The 19,760-nt window shown below is 42.8% G+C and overlaps 1 protein-coding gene across 1 annotated transcript in view; it reads left to right on the forward strand.

Moving 5' to 3' along the window:
* Window positions 1–19,760, forward strand: part of LOC124112524 (CD109 antigen-like) — a 47,190-nt gene that overhangs the window by 6,894 nt on the left and 20,536 nt on the right. Inside the window, exons 6-23 of the mRNA XM_048397547.1 lie at window positions 317–390; window positions 866–905; window positions 1,570–1,654; window positions 2,344–2,464; window positions 6,347–6,589; window positions 6,846–7,034; window positions 7,433–7,540; window positions 7,757–7,819; window positions 8,460–8,648; window positions 11,097–11,246; window positions 11,723–11,860; window positions 13,021–13,069; window positions 13,205–13,324; window positions 14,031–14,139; window positions 14,727–14,844; window positions 15,872–15,991; window positions 17,533–17,649; window positions 18,491–18,622. Coding sequence (XP_048253504.1) covers window positions 317–390; window positions 866–905; window positions 1,570–1,654; window positions 2,344–2,464; window positions 6,347–6,589; window positions 6,846–7,034; window positions 7,433–7,540; window positions 7,757–7,819; window positions 8,460–8,648; window positions 11,097–11,246; window positions 11,723–11,860; window positions 13,021–13,069; window positions 13,205–13,324; window positions 14,031–14,139; window positions 14,727–14,844; window positions 15,872–15,991; window positions 17,533–17,649; window positions 18,491–18,622 — 2,165 coding nt within the window. The remainder of the gene's footprint in view (window positions 1–316; window positions 391–865; window positions 906–1,569; window positions 1,655–2,343; window positions 2,465–6,346; window positions 6,590–6,845; window positions 7,035–7,432; window positions 7,541–7,756; window positions 7,820–8,459; window positions 8,649–11,096; window positions 11,247–11,722; window positions 11,861–13,020; window positions 13,070–13,204; window positions 13,325–14,030; window positions 14,140–14,726; window positions 14,845–15,871; window positions 15,992–17,532; window positions 17,650–18,490; window positions 18,623–19,760) is intronic.

Genomic DNA, 19,760 nt, shown 5'->3' on the forward strand with positions numbered 1-19,760 from the left:
ATTAAATGTTGTTAAATTGCTTCATGTCTGTACTGCTGGTTCTGTGGAACAAACCCAGCAACATGTCTGTGACCAAAGATATCTGACGTGCCTCTACCAGATTGTATATTGGTACCTTACCTACATGAAAATCTGACAATTACACTTGTTCCAGCATGAACTTAAAGAATATTAACTTCGAAAATGTTTCTTCTTTTCAATGAATTTTCCTGAATATATTTCTTCATCAACTTTGATATCATTCATAATAATTCAGTTAATGATAATCTTTGTCTTTTAAGAGCTTCATGAAATTGATAAATTGTCATCTTTCAAGGTCTTGTGAGTCAAAGCTTTGAACTTGCTGACCAGCCAAACTATGGAAATTGGAGCATCAGAGTTGATGCCTTTGTGAGTACTTTGTAGTTCTTTAAAAAAAAGAAAAAAAAAGAAATATGGTTCATTTAGCATTATTGTTACAACTATTTTCAAGTTGGGGTGAAATGGGGTTTAACGCAACATCTGGACTGATGCCGATTTATTGTGCAAGCCCACTTAGATACCATGCCACAGTTAAACATGAATATCCCACTCAGACACAGTAAACTGACTCCAAGCTAACCTTGTTTTAGCCCCTTAATGCCGAGCGCCAGACAAGGTAACTACAAGTACCATCTTTTAACGTCTTTTGGTACTATTTTCAAAGTTTGCTGTACTGCAAATATGAAACTTATTGTTTTAATTTCAGTCAATAGTCATTTTGAAGTTGAATGAAAAATATTCATTTTGTTGGTCCTGGAGGGACCTGTGAGTTTAACTTAGAACTTACTACTTTGACAAATAAACTCAGTTCATTGTTTAACCTGCTACATGTTTCTTCCCACAGGGACACACATACAGGAAACCATTTGTGGTGGAAGAATTTTGTAAGTACTGAATGTCTGGATGATGTGTCGTGATATTTCAGCAAAGTCGTTCATTGCTTCATTTCATTTTATTTGTATCACCAAGGTGGGTTAAGACAACACAATAGAACATACTTTGCATAGTAACTAAACAAACATCATATATTTGGGGCTCAAATATTTAATGTGCCAAAGTGGGGTTAGCATTGTAATCCAATGGAAAGTAGCAGTACAAATCACTTAGTACCCAAACTTTGGAGAAACCCCAAAACTTTATATTTTTAAGCATAGCTGTAATATCTCCTACACAAAATGCCCACAATATTACTACTGGGTGGGAGGGTGTGGCTAACATGGAGCAAAGCAAAAGGCTACCACGTAAGCGCTGTGGTATGGCCGTCACGTGCTCTGCGTAGAGGGGATGTAACTCCTATAGCAGTTTAACAGGTCAGAGACCTCTACCATGACATAAGGGGAGGTAACTCCCAAAAATGATTATAAACTATATAGAGAAACCTACTTGAACTCAGTGTTAAATTCTAGTTTACTGATAGTCTGATGTAATCACATTGACCTAAAGGTCTTCATGTTCATTGTATTTGATTAAAATTACTTTTGAAAATACTGATATTTTAATGGGTATATACTAGCCCATTGATATGGTGTTTTTTACCTCATTTGTCAGGGGAGCCTCGATTTGACGTGAATGTCTCAGTTCCCCCCTACATCATGGACAATATCCAGATCTTCCAGGGAGTCGTACTGGCCAAGTAAGTAGATACTGTAAATCTTGAAATTAATGCGCCTCCAAATTAATACGACTGCTGACCCCTATATAGCCAATAATGCGAGTCAACATCAGTGTGACTCCCCCCACCCCATCCCATCCCCATCCCCAGCGGAACGATACATAACCTTACCTAATTCCAATCAAACATCAAATAGCACCGCTTATTAGCACTGAGTAAAGCACTTCCGTAATAAAACAACACACAGTTTTATATGTTTATTCTGTTGACTGGATGTGAGTGGTCAATGATGCTGAGTTTGACACGAGTGGGTAGAACTCTTGACCTCAGCAGTGATAACTCACCGGATGCCTATTGTGTAATTCCTATTCTTTGAATGACATGGTTATGAACTTGTTACAACTGCTGCTCAATAAACTGTGTTTGTGTATATATTCATGTTGTTATTTCCACTGTCCAAAGTCATTTTGGAGACATAAATGCAAAATCTAGTCAATGCGAACAAAGACCACACACATTTTATTCACGTTCGCGTTAATTTCAAGATTTATAGTACCCTCACTCCCTTCAAGGTAGTACTTGGGAACATCCATATATATCCATAATTTGTTAAAGCAACAATTAGTTAATTAATCTGGAAGACTACACTGGGTACAGAACCATCCAGAATATCAAGGTGTACACCTGACTATACTTATCTTTCCTTACAGTCAGACGAGTGGTCGTCCTGTGATCGGTGAAGCCTCCATCACGCTCACATTCAAACCCAAGCCGATACCGGGAATTGACTACGGCAACAATTTCCCCTACATTTACAGGTTTATTGAATATGTGAGTAGAATGATTTTTTGTTGTTGTTTTGTTTGTTGTTTAACTCTGCACTCGACAATATTCCAGCTATATGACGGTGGTCTGCAAATATGAGAGTCTGGACCAGACAATCCATGTTTGACATCATGAGCATCGATCTGCGTAATTGAGATACGATGACATGCATTAACCAAGTCAGCGAGCCTGACCACCTGATCCCGTCAGTCGCCTCTTGCGACAAGCATAGTCACCTTTTCCAGCGAGCATGGGTTGCTGAAGACCTATTCTACCCCGGATCTTCATGGGCAAAGTAGAATTATATAAGGGTTAAATTGTTTTTTTAATGTATTGTTTGTGTGGAAGAGGATCTGCACTTTAACAATGGAGGGAAAACATGAATGTCACTGTACTCAGTAAAAGGATTGATCCTTTTTGTTTCTATTTTTGTTATAAGTACAGTAACCTACAGTTATAAATTAACTCAAGTGGAGCACTAAGTTTAGTTTGTTATATTTTTTACTTATCATGCATTACTCCTTAATGTATATTACTGCTTGTTCTTGACAGAGAAAAGATCTGTGTGAAGGTCTTTGCTTGAAGAAGTTGTTCCAACTAGCTTAGAGGCCAACCCTATCGCAGCTCCCACGTGATCAAAGGAAGTGACATCACGGATCCTCACATAACTCTTGTCACTTGCTGAGTGAAGACCTGTTTTTTTGCTGCAGCACAAACTGATTCAAACCCTCATACTATCTGAGTTAATGTTTATTGTCTTTGAGTTGTGCCTACAGTTTGTATCTTGTACATTCAATGTTTGATAAACATGTGCAAAACGTTATTAGACACGTACTGGCGTTTTCTCAAAAGAAAACAATGTATAATGCCAGGTGTCTTGTTGTTTCAAGTAGCCATCTTGAATATTTTACGTGGCCAGAGAGTTAATGAACTGGCTTGCATTCTATTTTCTATTCTATTTTGTATTCGTTGCATGTTGTCTTACGTTTCTCGTAATAATTTGTTCATAAACTCATGCAGTGGTATCAACATATTATATCGTACATAATCGGGCGGGGATGCTTTGTGATTTTACACTGCTTCATTGCAGATATCATGCCCTCCTGTTCAAAGTGCCAGCATAATATGTCAGCATGGGATCCCCACCCCTGTACCTTAATTGTACACCCAATGCCTCCAGGGTCACCGATGTAAAGACTGTTTACTGCTTTCACCCACAGCCTTCAGTCAGTATCTCCGTGTGTCTAAGAAACATATAACACAACAGGCCAGGAAACACCGGCGCAGGATGTCTGACCTCCTAGAATCCGCTCACCAGATCGGCCATCTCGGATGACTACCCCCGGACCTCAACTACTATCTTGATGTCGGACCCCACGGTCTCGCCCATGATTGACGCCTCCCTCCTTCAGTACATTCAGTACTTACATGCCAGGAAGACGTCGACGCCTATTGCCCCAGCACCTTTACAGACGCCTCTACAAGCACCACCTATAGTGCCTCAGCAGACACCTCTCCAAGCACCTATACAGACGCTCACACTTCTGTCACCGCCTCGCATCGGGCTGGCATGTCCCCTCTACCTCTCGTTACTCCGTGGGCTCGGCTTTCCCAAGTACGTCTTCACGTCGGAGTGACAGTCGATCTTATCGTCAGGATCATCGATCTAGGATCCACTTCCCGGTTCGCAGACGCTCCAGTGGCTATCGGTCCCACTCCTCAGAGGGTGCCTTCATACCTTGTTATGATGACACCCCCACGGACGGCGATTCCCACATTGGTTTAGATCAGGTTGCAGACTGGCTGGCGGACAGATTGGAGGCAATCGCTCCCTCGCCCGGTCTAGAGGTCGATAGCAAGACAGCCATCCGTGTGGACCCTACCTTAATCCCTCCTGACCCACTTATCAGAGACATGATCTCAGCTCTGGATGAGGACTTCAGTAAGCTGTCACTGACTCCGTCCTTCAGGGCACCACGCTATAGACGAGACGACTACCCAGTCCACTCTCTTCAAGTTGCGGACCACGCTCATACCCAAGATGAGGACCTGCACCGCATGACGGGATTGAACAGCTCCACCTCAGTTCGAGTTTCTGATAGTAAACTCGCCTATGTTGAAACCGAGAGTCGCCACACACTCAAACCCCTCTCACTGATGGCGTCGTCCTCCAGAGCCATACCGCAGGACTTATCAGAGGATAACCGTGTCAGTGAGCTACATGCCTTGGACGTCATGCGCGTCCGCTTTGAGCATGGAGCACACAGAGCCATGCATCTGGGTCTTTGCTAGGACTTCATTGCAAAGAATCAGCTCCCAGGACAGCCTGATAGATAGTTCCTCATCTCTCCCCTATCATTGATTGTGTGAGTGGAAGACGAACAAGAGCTCTGTCTATGTCTGGTAAGAGCGCTCTGTTGCTACATCAGACGATCCAAGGAACGCCTTAGAAAACGACGATGCTTCTTCGTACCGGTATCTGCGACCTCATGAGCTGACGTCAGCCGCAACACGATCGCCCTTTGGCTATGAGCCATCATTCTCAAGGCCTATGAGGATGCAGGATTGGACCCTCCGCACTCCAACAACCCACTCGAGATCCGGGCGGTCGCCTCCACCATGGCGCTACACAGCAACTGCTCTCTACACACCATCATGGGGGGATGTTTCTGGCGATCCAACAGTCTTCGCCACTCACTACCTGCAAGACGTCACACAGCTTTGGTCCGTTAGCAGTGGCCCAACAGGTCACCACTACTACATGTCACGGACCTCGCCTCCAAGTCCAGAGCCGGCCTTTCGACCTTCCCTGGCATATGCCCTGGACTAGACGGTTCATGCCCCACTTGCATACGGCTCGGTACTCCAGTCTAGACCTTAGCTGAGTGTTATTGTCGGGCTGCGTAGTACCAGGACCCAACGCATATCTGACTCTACCCTTCTATGTAATGGTCATCCAGGCCAACCATACAGCCGAAGACGGGCTGAGGGAATTGGAGGTTCCCATACATGGAGTGGTCACCCGAGTCTGGAAATAAAAGATGAAAGTCCACATCTGAAGGTATGCCCACCTCCAGTTTGATAAAGATGCATTATTGAGTAATGCAGGATAAGTAAAAAATCTTGTAAAATCCTAGATATTTTCTATATTTGTATACTTATCCTGCATTACTGCATCTAAAGGGACCCACCCATTGCAGTTCTAACTCCCCACGATGCCTTCCGATGTTTCGGAGTAATGTGAGGATCCGTGACGTCACTTCCTTTGGTCACGTGGTTGTTGGTTTGTTGTTTAATGCCGCACTCAGCAATATTCCAGCTGTATGACGGCGGTCTGTAAATAATCGAGTCTGGACCAGACAATCCAGTGATTGACATCATAAGCATCGATCCACACAATTTGGATTGATGACCTGCATCAACCAAGTCAGCAAGCCTGACCACCCTTTTGTCACTTGGGAGCTTCGTGATAGGGTTGGCCTCTCAGCTAGTTGGAACAACTTCTTCAAACAAAGACCTTCACACAGCTCTTTTCTCTGGCAAGAACAAGCAGTAATATGCATTAAGGAGTAATGCAGGATAAGAATTTTAAGATTTTACTAGAACTGCAGTTTGTTATTAGCAAATATACATCTATACAGCAAATGGCCAGGACTAAAAATTAAGTTCGTAATTTCCGTCAGTTCGTTATTAACGTATTTTAAGGTATATAAAGACTGAACATGATATAACGACTTTCAAATGCAGTTTGTGATGTTAGGTGGCTGTGTGGTGTCAGAGGCATCATTTTGTTTGCAGTTGTTTTGCTTTGATTGTGCCAGAATAACCCATTGTGATTCAGAATAGACATCTTTCTGAAATTATGCATCTGTTTCCATTTCTTTACAGCATCCCGGTCGTATTGATTTCAATTTCACTATTGAGGAAATTCGACAGCTGGCGGACAGAATCATCCCTGGCCAAAATTTAGTTGACTGCGAGCTGGAAATGAGCGTCAACGTCTCAGATTGGCATTCTGGTTTGAACCGGACAGGGGTTGCCAGCACCATCATCTTCAACAGCAACATAACGCTAAAGTGGGTCGGGGACCACGTACGGACGTTCAAGCCCCACTCCATCATTAAAATAGCTGTAAGTGATGACGAACAGTCAGCCCTCTGAGACTTCTTCACACATAATCCCTAAGTTTATTTTTAAAGTGTTAAATGGTCTGTCTGTCTGTCCGTCCGTCTGTTTGTCTGGTTAGCCACTTTTCTGGTCCAGACTGACTGTGGTGTAAAACCGCAATCATAGAGGTGCTGTAGTAATGGGATTTTTTATTCTGAAAAACGAACATGACACAACAGATGTTGAATTTCCTGTATTGAGATTTGCCTCTGCTTGTCAGGTTGCCGTGATGAAGTATGATGGGACTCCAGTGGATACAGCCAATAAGATCGTGCGTCTGTACTCCTCCATGTCTAACTCGGCTCCCGCGACCCCGCGATACGATCAGCCAGTGGACAAGTCGCCCGTGGGAGGCATCGTGGAGTTTGAGGTGTATGCAGACACAGAGGTTCAGGGCATGATGCTGGAGGTAGGCAGCCCACACAGAGAAATACCATCATGGTGAAAGTAGCCGTGTTCAATGCTTATTTTTCAAATACAGAAATATATCGAATTAATAATATGACCAGATTTGATCACCTTCAATATTAATCGTTAACATGGCATCTTTAACAAGACACAACAAAAACTTTATATGGCCTCATCTCTGTTTTGTCAATTTTCTTGCCAATTAGGTAGTGATAGAAGGTAAGTAAAAATCTCTCACTATATTTATATAATAAATAGGGCTGCCACAGTTGTGTCCCTTAGGCGTACCAGAATCCTATGATCATGTGTTCAAATCCCAGAATCACCCTGATTATGTTTCTAGTTTGTCAGTCCTATATCTAGGATCATTGATTTATAGTCATTGTTCTTTTGTTCTAGGCTGAATATGACAATGATCCTACAACTCGTATCCAACTCCGTGGAACGCGATTCTTCTCTCGAAGCCAGAGCTACATCACCGTCACAACCTCAACAGACAATCCGAAGGTAAGAACTAAAGGTTGACTCAGTGAACAATCAACAGTCTGATTAGATTTCTCAGTAATATAATTTCTTTTCTAAAGGTTTAAATCACCAATCTGTTCAGGGTGTATGAGCTTGCTGATTGGGAATTGCTGTTGTTCATGCTATCAACCACTAGTTTGACTGGACACTCACCTGTAATCAATCACACACTCACATGTCATCAATTGTATTCAACAGGTCAATGAGTACATGATCTTCCATGTGAAGACCAGCAACTATATTCCAAGGATCTTCTACCAGGTATGGTGGTTTACTTTTCATCATTTAATGCATGAATCTGATGCCATTTCTTGTCATTTATTACTTTACTTTACAGTAAACTATGGTTATAATGAAATCAAAGGGACCGCAAATTGAAGTTGGTTTTTACCTTAATTCATTGTAAGAATGTGTACAGCATGTATAAAGCAAATGGCCGGGACCAGAAAATATGTTTGTTGTGATCCACCAGTTCATTATTAGCATGTTCGTTATATTACTGTAATTGTATATTTTCAACCTCTATGATGAAGTTTGGTTATTAAACCTGCATTTTCATCCCTGTCCCCTCCCCCCCCCCTACACACACACACACACACACACACACACACACACACACACACACACACACACACACACACACTTTTCACACACTTTCACAAGAAAATTTTCTATTCTGTGCTGAGAATTGAAGCTGAATATCGACTTCCATGACAAAGTAGTATCAAGAATGTACTGATTGTCACGATATGGCAGAAATATTGCTGATGTGACATTAAATTTTAACGCACTCACTCACAAATAGCTAAGAATTGTTGATGTGGTACAAGATGAATTCGCACTAAAGGTTTTGACGATGTTGACTAAGAAAGTAAGATGCTATGATAAACTTCTATTACAGGTGGTGTCGGGAGGGAACATCATCATTGGTGATGAGCTGGAGATGACTTCAAGGCAGAAGACGTTTGCCATAGCGTTGTCCCGGGAGATGATCCCCACGGCAAGGATGGTAGTGTACTATCTCAGACAACCGGAGGAGATCGTCATCGACGTCCTCAACTTCTTCGTTAATGGAACCAGACAGAATCAGGTAAATCACACCACCTTCCTGTTGTCATCATCTAGAAGGTTTCATGGATGATATGTCACAGGGTACCTTGGTATGTCTTCATTGTCTAGAAGGTATCATGGACAGGAGGTCACAGGGTACCTTGGTATGTCTTCATTTTCTAGAAGGTATCATGGACAGGAGGTCACAGGGTACCTTGGTATGTCTTTGTTGTCTAGAAGGTTTCATGGATGATATGTCACAGGGTACCTTGGTATGTCTTCATTGTCTAGAAGGTTTCATGGACAGGAGGTCATAGGGTACCTTGGTATGTCTTTATTGTCTTGTAGGTTTCATGGACAGGAGGTCACAGGGTACATTGGTATGTCTTCATTGTCTAGAAGGTTTCATGGACAGGAGACCACAGGGTACCTTGGTATGTCTTCATTGTCTAGAAGGTTTCAAGGACAGGAGGTCACAGGGTACCTTGGTATGTCTTCATTGTCTAGAAGGTATCATGGACAGGAGGTCACAGGGTACCTTGGTATGTCTTCATTGTCTAGAAGGTTTCATGGACAAGAGATTACAGAGTACTTTGGTATGTCTTCATTGTCTAGAAGGTTTCATGAACAAGAGGTCACAGGGTACCTTGGTATGTCTTCATTGTCTAGGGGGCGGTCCGGTAGCCTAGTGGTTAAAGGGTTTGCTCGTCATGCCGAAGACCCGGGTTCGATTCCCGACATGGGTACAATGTGTGAAGCCCATTTCTGGTGTCCCCCGCCGTGATGTTGCTGGAATATTGCTAAAAGCGGCGTAAAACCATACTCACTCACACACTCACTTTATTGTCTAGAAGGTTTCATGGACATGAGGTCACAGGGTACCATGATATGTCTTTATTGTCTAGAAGGTTTCATGGACAGGAGGTCACAGGGTACCTTGGTATGTCTTCATTGTCTAGAAGGTTTCATGGACAGGAGGTCACAGGGTACCTTGGTATGTCTTCATTGTCTAGAAGGTTTCATGGACAGATCACAGGGGAACCTTGGTATGTCTTCATTGTCTAGAAGGTATCATGGACAGGCGGTCACAGGGTACCTTTGTATGTCTTCATTGTCTAAAAGGTTTCATGGACAGGAGGTCACAAGGTACCTTTGTATGTCTTCATTGTGTAGAAGGTTTCATGGATGATATGTCACAGGGGACCTTGGTATGTCTTCATTGTCTAGAAGGTTTCATGGACAAGAGACCACAGGGTACCTTTGTATGTCTTCATTGTCTAGAAGGTTTCATGGACAGGTCACAGGGTACCTTGGTATGTCTTCATTGTCTAGAAGGTATCATGGACAAGAGGTCACAGGGTACCTTTGTATGTCTTCATTGCCAAGAGGTCAGAGAGTGCTATGTTAGATAAGAAGAGGTGAGAGAGTGATATTTTGGAGAACAACAGCGATCAACCTCAGACTACCATGTCTTCATTGCCAAGAGGTCACAGGGTGCAATGTTAGATAAGAAGAGGTCAGAGAGTGATATTTTGGAGAACAAGAGCGATCAACCCCAGACTACCATGTCTTCATTGACAAGAGGTCACAGAGTGCTATGTTAGATAAGAAGAGGTCACAGGGTACCTTGGTATGTCTTCATTGTCTAGAAGGTTTCATGGACAAGAGATCACAGTGTATCTGGTATATCTTCATTGTCTAGAAGGTTTCATTGGCAAGAGGTCACATGGTATCCTGGTATGTCTTCATTGTCTAGAAGGTTTCATTGGCAAGAGGTCACAGGGTACCTTGGTATGTCTTCATTGTCTAGAAGGTATCATGGACAGGCGGTCACATGGTACCTTTGTATGTCTTCATTGTCTAGAAGGTTTCATGGACAGGAGGTCACAAGGTACCTTTGTATGTCTTCATTGTGTAGAAGGTTTCATGGATGATATGTCACAGGGGACCTTGGTATGTCTTCATTGTCTAGAAGGTTTCATGGACAAGAGATCACAGTGTATCTGGTATATCTTCATTGTCTAGAAGGTTTCATTGGCAAGAGGTCACATGGTATCCTGGTATGTCTTCATTGTCTAGAAGGTTTCATTGGCAAGAGGTCACAGGGTACCTTGGTATATCTTCATTGTCTTGAACGTTTCATGGCCAAGAGGTCACATGGTATCTTTGCATGTCTTCATTGCCAAGAGGTCACAGAGTGCTATGTTAGATAAGAAGAGGTCAGAGAGTGATATTTTGGCGAACAACAGCGAACAACCTCAGACTACCATGTCTTCATAGGTCACACGTTCCATGTTGAATGTGCCAATGTTGGAGTATAGGACCTCTGACTGGTGAGTGGTGGGATGGCGTCTACCTCATTAAGCACTCATCTCATCATGTGAAATGCTACTCTCTTGTTTAACTTGAATCTACTTCCCCGACTAACCAGCTGAAATTGTCAAATGTTTTGTATGCTCACATTACTCTCACTCTCTCATGGTTTCAGGTCAAACTAGAAATCAACCGAGGCAAGGACTTCAGCCGTGACAGTATAGAGTTTAACGCTTGGGCAGACCCTGGCTCCTACGTTGCCTTCGCAGGCATGCCTGTTGACTTGTACAATCGGGGAATGGATGACGGCATCAGTGAAAAAAATGTAAGTAGGGCTCCAGGAAATTATGTGCGACAGTGATATGAATCTTTCAATCTTTTCATAAGAGCAAATGTTAGTAATGAAAATGTACTCTGTTTGTTTGCATATGCTTGTTATATGATGGCAGCCTGTAAATAATTGACTCTGCATAGTCGGATCTAGAGGAGGGGTCCAGCGGGTCCTTGACACCGGTGAAAATTCAGGGTAGAATAGGTCTTCAACTGTACTAGTCGTAAGAGGCGACAAACGGGATAAGGTGGTCAGGCTTGCTGACTTGGTTGATGCATGTCATCATATCCCAATTGCGAAGATCAATACTCATGATGTCAGTCACTGGATTGTCTGTTCCAGACTTGATTATTGACAGACAGCCTTCATATAGCTTGAATATTGCTGAGTGCAGTGTTAAACAACAAACAAACAAATCCTTGAATGACCCTGAACACATCTGATATTGAGACTGTCTTGATTTTGTTCAGCTGATCGATGAGCTGGACACGTATGACCAGCCAGCCAATGGCAGCTACCGCCATCTGTGGAGAATCAGTGACACAGAGTACGAGTACAAGTTCTTCCATGCCTCTGACTATGGCATAGACACCAACACCACGTTCAAGGTGACGACTGTTACATAGAGGACTCTTCACCATTGATCCAGTATTGTTTCGTTCATGAAAACATGACTCTCAGTTTCACTTGTTTGGGGTCCAATGCATGATCTTAAGGGTCCCAGGTACTACAGCTGATTGACACAGGGGTCCCAGGTACTACAGCTGATTGACACAGGGGTCCCAGGTAGTACAGCTGATTGACACAGTGGTCCCAGGTAGTACAGCTGATTGACACAGTGGTCCCAGGTAATACAGCTGATTGACACAGTGGTCCCAGGTACTACAGCTGATTGACACAGTGGTCCCAGGTCGTACAGCTAATTGACACAGTGGTCCCAGGTAGTACAGCTAATTGACACAGTGGCCCCAGGTAATACAGCTGATTGACACAGGGGTCCCAGGTAGTACAGTTGATTGACACAGGGGTCCCAGGTAGTACAGTTGATTGACACAGGGGTCCCAGGTAGTACAGCTGATTGACACAGGAGTCCCAGGTAGTACAGCTGATTGACACAGTGGTCCCAGGTCGTACAGCTAATTGACACAGTGGTCCCAGGTAGTACAGCTGATTGACACAGTGGTCCCAGGTAGTACAGCTGATTGATATAGGGGTCCCAGTTAACACAGCTGATTGACACAGTGGTCCCAGGTAGTACAGCTACAGAAATATAGCCTACACCGGGTGTTTTGGGGGAATCAGTGTAAACAATTTCTTTTTGAGGAAGGAGGAATTTAGTTAGATCGAAGAGTACGATTGTTTAACTTTGTAAGGAAATTTGCGGTCGTGGGGTGACTAGACAGTTTTCAGACACAATGCCCAGGTTTAATTCCAGTTAAACCTGAGTGACCTTGACCCCAGTCATGGAAGCCTGCAACATAATTTTCCCCATTAAAACAATATAATCACGTGACTAACCACATGTCTGGGTAGTCCTATGTTTGACCGGGCCCTACTCAGTCCCCCGACCCGAGTACCCGAGTTACCCGTCCCAGCCCTACTTTGTCATAGTGCCATGGCTCTCTTCAGTAGATATGGTTTAATAATCCTTATCCCTGTTTCAGGCCCCCGACCCGAGTACCCGAGTTACCCGTCCCAGCCCTACTTTGTCGTAGCGCCATTGCTCTCTTCAATAGATTTTGTTTAATAATCCTTATCCCTGTTTCAGACCTCTGGCCTCATCATTCTGACAGATGCTGATGTTGGAAGGCTCAACAGTAAGTAAACAGGACCCAGAGTGGCTCGGCTTACAAGGCCTGGAATATCTTCAGAATATAAATGTCTCGTGTCATCAATACAAATAAACTCAAAGGAAAATCCCCAGTCTCTCACTGCCGTGTTTCTGTCCTCAGATGTGCAGAGCTGCGAGGATTCGCAACAGTTACCATGTTTCTCGGGGGAGGCCTGTTACACTGTGGAGGAAATGTGTGACAGGGTCTTCAAATGTCCTGATGGCGCGGACGAGCAGGGATGTAGGTCAACCTCACTTTACAATGTTACATGTGGAGATAATCTATACTCAGGTCCAGGGATGTAAGTCAGCTTCACTTGACAATGTTACATGTGGAGATAATCTATACTCAGGTCCAGGGATGTAAGTCAACCTCACTTTACAATGTTACATGTGGAGATAATCTATACTCAGGTCCAGGGATGTAAGTCAACCTCACTTTACAATGTTACATGTGAAGATAATCTATACTCAGGTCCAGGGATGTAAGTCAACCTCACTTTACAATGTTACATGTGGAGATAATCTATACTCAGGTCCAGGGATGTAAGTCAACCTCACTTTACAATGTTACATGTGGAGATAATCTATACTCAGGTCCAGGGATGTAAGTCAGCTTCACTTGACAATGTTACATGTGGATATAATATATATTCAAAGTATTCATGGTTGCCCTTAGGGGACATGGGTGGTGCTGTACCCAAGGCAACACAATTTGCTGGACAGAGTTGTGTCCCTTAAAATGCCAGGAACCTATGAGGGTTCAAATATGTTTGATTTATGAGCATCATACCCGTGCAGGTATAAAAATTTGTGTCTGTATTTAGAATAGTAAGGATGTTCTGGCATGTGTTGTTCCAAAGTGACTTTAAAATGACACAGGTTCCAAGCATAAGACTTGGTTGGTTTTGCAATTAGCATGACATATCTACTCTTTTGTTTTGAAGGCCAGTATGAAGACAATCAACTACGTCATGCATCTGCCATGAACAGAGTGAGCAGAATTATGCGTTTCTTTGACAACAGCTCCTGGGCTTGGCAGGAAATCTTTGTTAAGTAAGTAGAAATAATTAAATAACTAAACACATTATACCCTTTGAATAAGAATTATGGAACAAACACACTTCAATTCCGATTTCGTTTTTTTATGGTGCATCTTTTTTCATTGCATTCTTGATTTTGATGTTTTAAATCTCATTAAAGTTGCTGTTTCAGAAGCAAATTGTACTTTAGAGAAGTAACAAGCTGGTATACTTCATACTCAGTGGAGGGGGCACGGGTGGCCCAGTCGTCTAAGGCGCCGTGATTCGCTGTGCAGAATTGCATCCCTTGGACAAGCCAGAAACCTATGATTGTGGGTTCGAATCCCGGTTCACCCCAATTTTGTTTCTAGGTTTGTCAGCACCATACCCGTGCTCGTGGGTTTCACCGAAGTGGTAAACGTCTGGAATCTGCATCACTTCAGCCTTTCCTCCCACATTAAGCTGACACGCCGCGATATAACTGTAATACTGTTAAAAGCGGCGTTAAAACCAACTCACTCACTCACTTATACTCAGTGGACATGTTGGAACCGTCTGACTATGGTGTAAATTTGAACTAAATCGTAACTTGAAAATCTGATAAACCTCCCTCCTTTTCAGACCTGATGGCCGTGTAGATTTCCGTGTTCATGTTCCAAAGTACCCATTGTCATGGGTGATGAACGGCCTGTCTGTCAGCAGAGAACTCGGCCTTGGAATCATGCAGAGACCAGTCTTTGTATGTAGCCTTGAAGCAAGGGAGATTACTCTTGAACCTAAGCCCTGGAACAAGGAAGATTACTCTTTAAGATGTTATTAGAATTGTTGGAGTTGTATATCAAGACATATGTATTTTTAAACTTAACCTATCTCACACACATTTCTGCCTTCTTCTTTTGATCCTTATGTGGAAACGGGCTTTCCAGCTTCTAAAAGCAGTTCACCTGAACACATCCTGTCTGAGCAGGTTGCTCTAACATCGGCATGGTAACGAGCGCACTAGTAGCAGATGTCTAGTTTGTTTGGGCGGCAGCATCGTCACTGAGGAAGCTATCCGATACTCCATAGTCTTCAACTGACAACGATGGTATGGTAGACAGAAAAAAAAGGTTTCATGGCTGTTATGGCAGAAGAGATAGCAAACCTTGTAACACGTTTGGGCTTTTTGGCCGAGGAAGGCCTGTATCCTGCGTCCTTAGATTTAAACCGCCAATCAGTATTTACCTTGGTCTGTTTCTGTCTTCTACATTAGTATCTTAGGTGTTATTACCAAGCAGGAGGGACCCTACAAGAAATATCAAAACCGCAAAATGTATTCTCTAATAATCCTAAAACACGTCTCCGCACAGTGGCGATGAGAAAGAGAATGATGTGGCAGCGTGGTCATGTGATCCGATCGTGTAGGTCGCTATGCATGGGATTACAGTGCATGACCTATTTGTTTGGGTGGTGACCATGGTGAGGCTGGGATGTGATTGGGTGAATTGTTTTTAGAAGCTTGAAAGTTCAAGCCTAATTCCACATAGGATCGAAAGAAGGAAGATTTCATAGCATGAGATAAAATAAGTATATAGATATACAATTTAATGTATAATTTACAATACGTTTGATGACCTCCCATTGAGTGAATATCATTATTATAATAATATATTATTTAGTATTTGGAATGAGGCAAAAATATTTGCCATTCTTGGAGCCATGATGTTGACGTACCAATCACCTAACAATGAATGGTACTTTTATTTGTGTATGGTGTCCCCTTTCAGTATGACGCTGCCAGGTATATGTACATCCAAGTAGAAGCACCTGTGACCATCGTGAGAGGAGAGCAGATTGGAGTCAGGGTCACTGTCTTCAACTACTGGTACAACGATGACTACATTGAGGTCAGTGGAATCACTTGGTGAACAGACAAACGTTTTTAGCGAAAATAGTCATATATGTTCACTGATTCCCATTCCATAATAAACATGAACAGTTGGTGGAAGCGTTTTAAGCATAAGTAAATGTTTATTCCAGAATAAATATGAGCAACATTGACTTAGGTCAACACAGATTCGGAAGCACCCACCCACCACATCCCATCCCATCCCTCACCCATCCCATCACCCACCCCAAAGTCTCTGAAGCACCTACCCATCCAAACCCACACTTCACCCCACCCCATACCACCCAACAGCCTCAGTAGCATCCACCCATCCAATCCCACACTACACCCCTACCCACACTACACCCCTACCCACACTACACCCCTACCCACACTACACCCCTACCCACACTACACCCCTACCCACACTACACCCCTACCCACACTTCACCCCATCCCACAGCCTCTGCAGCATCCACCCATCCCATCCCAACTTCACCCCACCCCCACAGCCTCTGCAGCATCCACCCATCCCATCCCAACTTCACCCCACCCCACAGCCTCAGAAGCATCCACCCATCCCATCCCACACTACACCCCACCCCACAGCCTCGGAAGCACCCACCCATCCCATCCCACACTTCACACCACCGCTTTACCCCACTCCAGAGCCAAGGAAGCACCCACCCATCCCACGCTTCACACCCACATGGACCCCATCCCACACTTCACCCCACCCCACAGCCTCGGAAGCATCCACCCATCCCATCCCACATATCACATCCTACACATCACCCCACACTTCACCCCACTCCAGAGCCAAGGAAGCACCCACCCATCCCATCCCATCCCACACTTCACACCCCATCACCCACCCCACAGCATCAGAAGCATCCACCCACCCCATCCCACAATCTCATGCCCCCACCAACCTCATCCCACTACAGCCTAGGTAGCATCAAACCATACAAGTCATCAAGTATTGTAAGTTGCAGGTGCTTGTGACCATGCATTGTTTTTTGCTTGTGCTGTCACCATGCATTGAGAGACTCATCAAATATTGGTTAAAGAATGTCTGTATGTATATAGTCTCATCAAGTATTGTAAGTTGCAGGTGCTTGTGACCATGCATTGTTTTTTGCTTGTGCTGTCACCATGCATTGAGAGACTCATCAAATATTGGTTAAAGAATGTCTGTATGTATATAGTCTCATCAAGTATTGTAAGTTGCAGGTGCTTGTCACCATGCATTGTTTTTTGCTTGTGCTGTCACCATGCATTGAGAGACTCATCAAATATTGGTTAAAGAATGTCTGTATGTATATAGTCTCATCAAGTATTGTAAGTTGCAGGTGCTTGTCACCATGCATTGTTTTTTGCTTGTGCTGTCACCATGCATTGAGAGACTCATCAAATGTTGGTTAAAGAATGTCTGTATGCATATTGTTTCATCAAGTGTTGGGATTTGCTTGTGCTGTCACCATGCATTGAGAGACTCATCAAATGTTCTTTAAAGAATGTCTGTCTGTACATTGTTTCAACAAGTGTTGTGTTTTGCAGGTGCTTGTCACCATGCATGGCGGCCCAGACTATGAGTTTGTGATGGTGAATGACATGGGCATCGTCAGCGCCTACAAGCCAACCACCCACAAGGGAGACCATCAGACCATTGTCTCTGTAAGTATTCCGCCAACATGTTATGATTGTAGGGATTGTATATTTTGGGGTATAAAAGAGTTACGAGCTTGTTCAAATTATGGAATTATGTACGTTAAAGAGAAGCAAGACATTCGGTTTGAATGATTGAATTCCATATGAAATAGGTACGTTGGGCATTTGGGGTATTATAAGATTAGGTAATATAAAGAGTGGCATTACAATGAGATCAGATGGTATGTGAGACCTTATGTGTGTTTGGCCGCACAAAGTATTGTTATTCTGTGTACACAAGTGATACAAATTACTCTGTAGAGTGGCACTACAATGGGTCTGTAGAGTTGCATTACAATGGGTCTGTAGAATGGCACTACATTGAGTCTGTAGAGTGGCATTACAATGGGTCTGTAGAGCGGCATTACAATGGGTCTGTAGAGAGGCATTACAATGGGTCTGTAGAGAGGCATTACAATGGGTCTGTAGAGTGGCATTACAATGGGTCTGTAGAGTGGCATTACAGTGGGTCTGTAGAGAGGCATTACAGTGGGTCTGTAGAGTGGCATTACAATGGATCTGTAGAGTGGCACTACAATGGGTCTTAGAGCGGCATTACAAAGGGTCTGTAGAGTGGGACTACATTGGGTCTGTAGAGTGGCATTACAAAGGGTCTGTATAATGGCATTACAGTGGGTCTGTAGAGTGGCATTACAATGGGTCTGTAGAGTTGCATTACAGGGGATTGTAGATTGGCTCTACAAAGGGTCTGTAGAGGGGCACTACAATGGGTCTTGAGGGGCATTACAAAGGGTCTGTAGAGGGGCATTACAGTGGGTCTGTGATCACGGGACTTGACTTCCTGCAGCTGGAGCCTGGGGAGTCAAAGGACATCTACATGCCGATTGTGCCGACAATAATCAAGGGACAGTTCACTTTCCGTGTGAGCGCCTTCTGTTTCATGGAGCGGGATGAGGTCGTCAGGACGGTGTACGTACAGGTAGGTGACACTGATGAATATGTATGAGTGAGTGAATATTGCATTTAGACGCATGAACAGTATTGCCAGTATTGATATACCTGTATACCACTACTTGGTGCTGACAGTATCACTCTTACAGTCTCAGATCATGCTATGGTATTGAGCCATAGACTGCTTGTTTTCAGACAAACAGTAAGAACATTTCTGTTCATCATCATGTTTCACACACATTCTATGAATTTACGAAATTGCTGCTGTTGCTAAAGAAAAGAATGACGCTTGGTAACAGGATAATATTCAAATTTAGAAATTATTGCAAAAGTATATGCTTATCACATAACTTACACATCAGTTTAGAACCTACATTTTATTCCATGCATACAGTATTACACATCAGTTTAGAACATACATTTTATTCCATGCATACAGTATTACACATCAGTTTAGAACCTACATTTTATTCCATGCATACAGTATTACACATCAGTTTAGAACCTACATTTTATGACATGCATACATTATTACACATCAGTTTAGAACATACATTTTATTACATGCATACAGTATTACACATCAGTTTAGAACATACATTTTATGACATGCATACATTATTACACATCAGTTTAGAACATACATTTTATTACATGCATACAGTATTACACATCAGTTTAGAACATACATTTTATTACATGCATACATTATTACACATCAGTTTAGAACCTACATTTTATTCCATGCATACAGTATTACACATCAGTTTAGAACCTACATTTTATGACATGCATACATTATTACACATCAGTTTAGAACATACATTTTATTACATGCATACAGTATTACACATCAGTTTAGAACATACATTTTATGACATGCATACATTATTACACATCAGTTTAGAACATACATTTTATTACATGCATACAGTATTACACATCAGTTTAGAACATACATTTTATTACATGCATACATTATTACACATCAGTTTAGAACATACATTTTATTACATACATTATTACACATCTGTTTAGAACATACATTTTATTACATACAGTATTACACATCAGTTTAGAACCTACATTTTATTACATGCATACAGTATTACACATCAGTTTAGAACATACATTTTATTACATACATTATTACACATCTGTTTAGA

Source organism: Haliotis rufescens, unplaced genomic scaffold (assembly GCF_023055435.1).
Source record: "Haliotis rufescens isolate VD_foot unplaced genomic scaffold, xgHalRufe1.0.p SCAF_17, whole genome shotgun sequence".
NCBI lineage: Eukaryota > Metazoa > Mollusca > Gastropoda > Lepetellida > Haliotidae > Haliotis > Haliotis rufescens.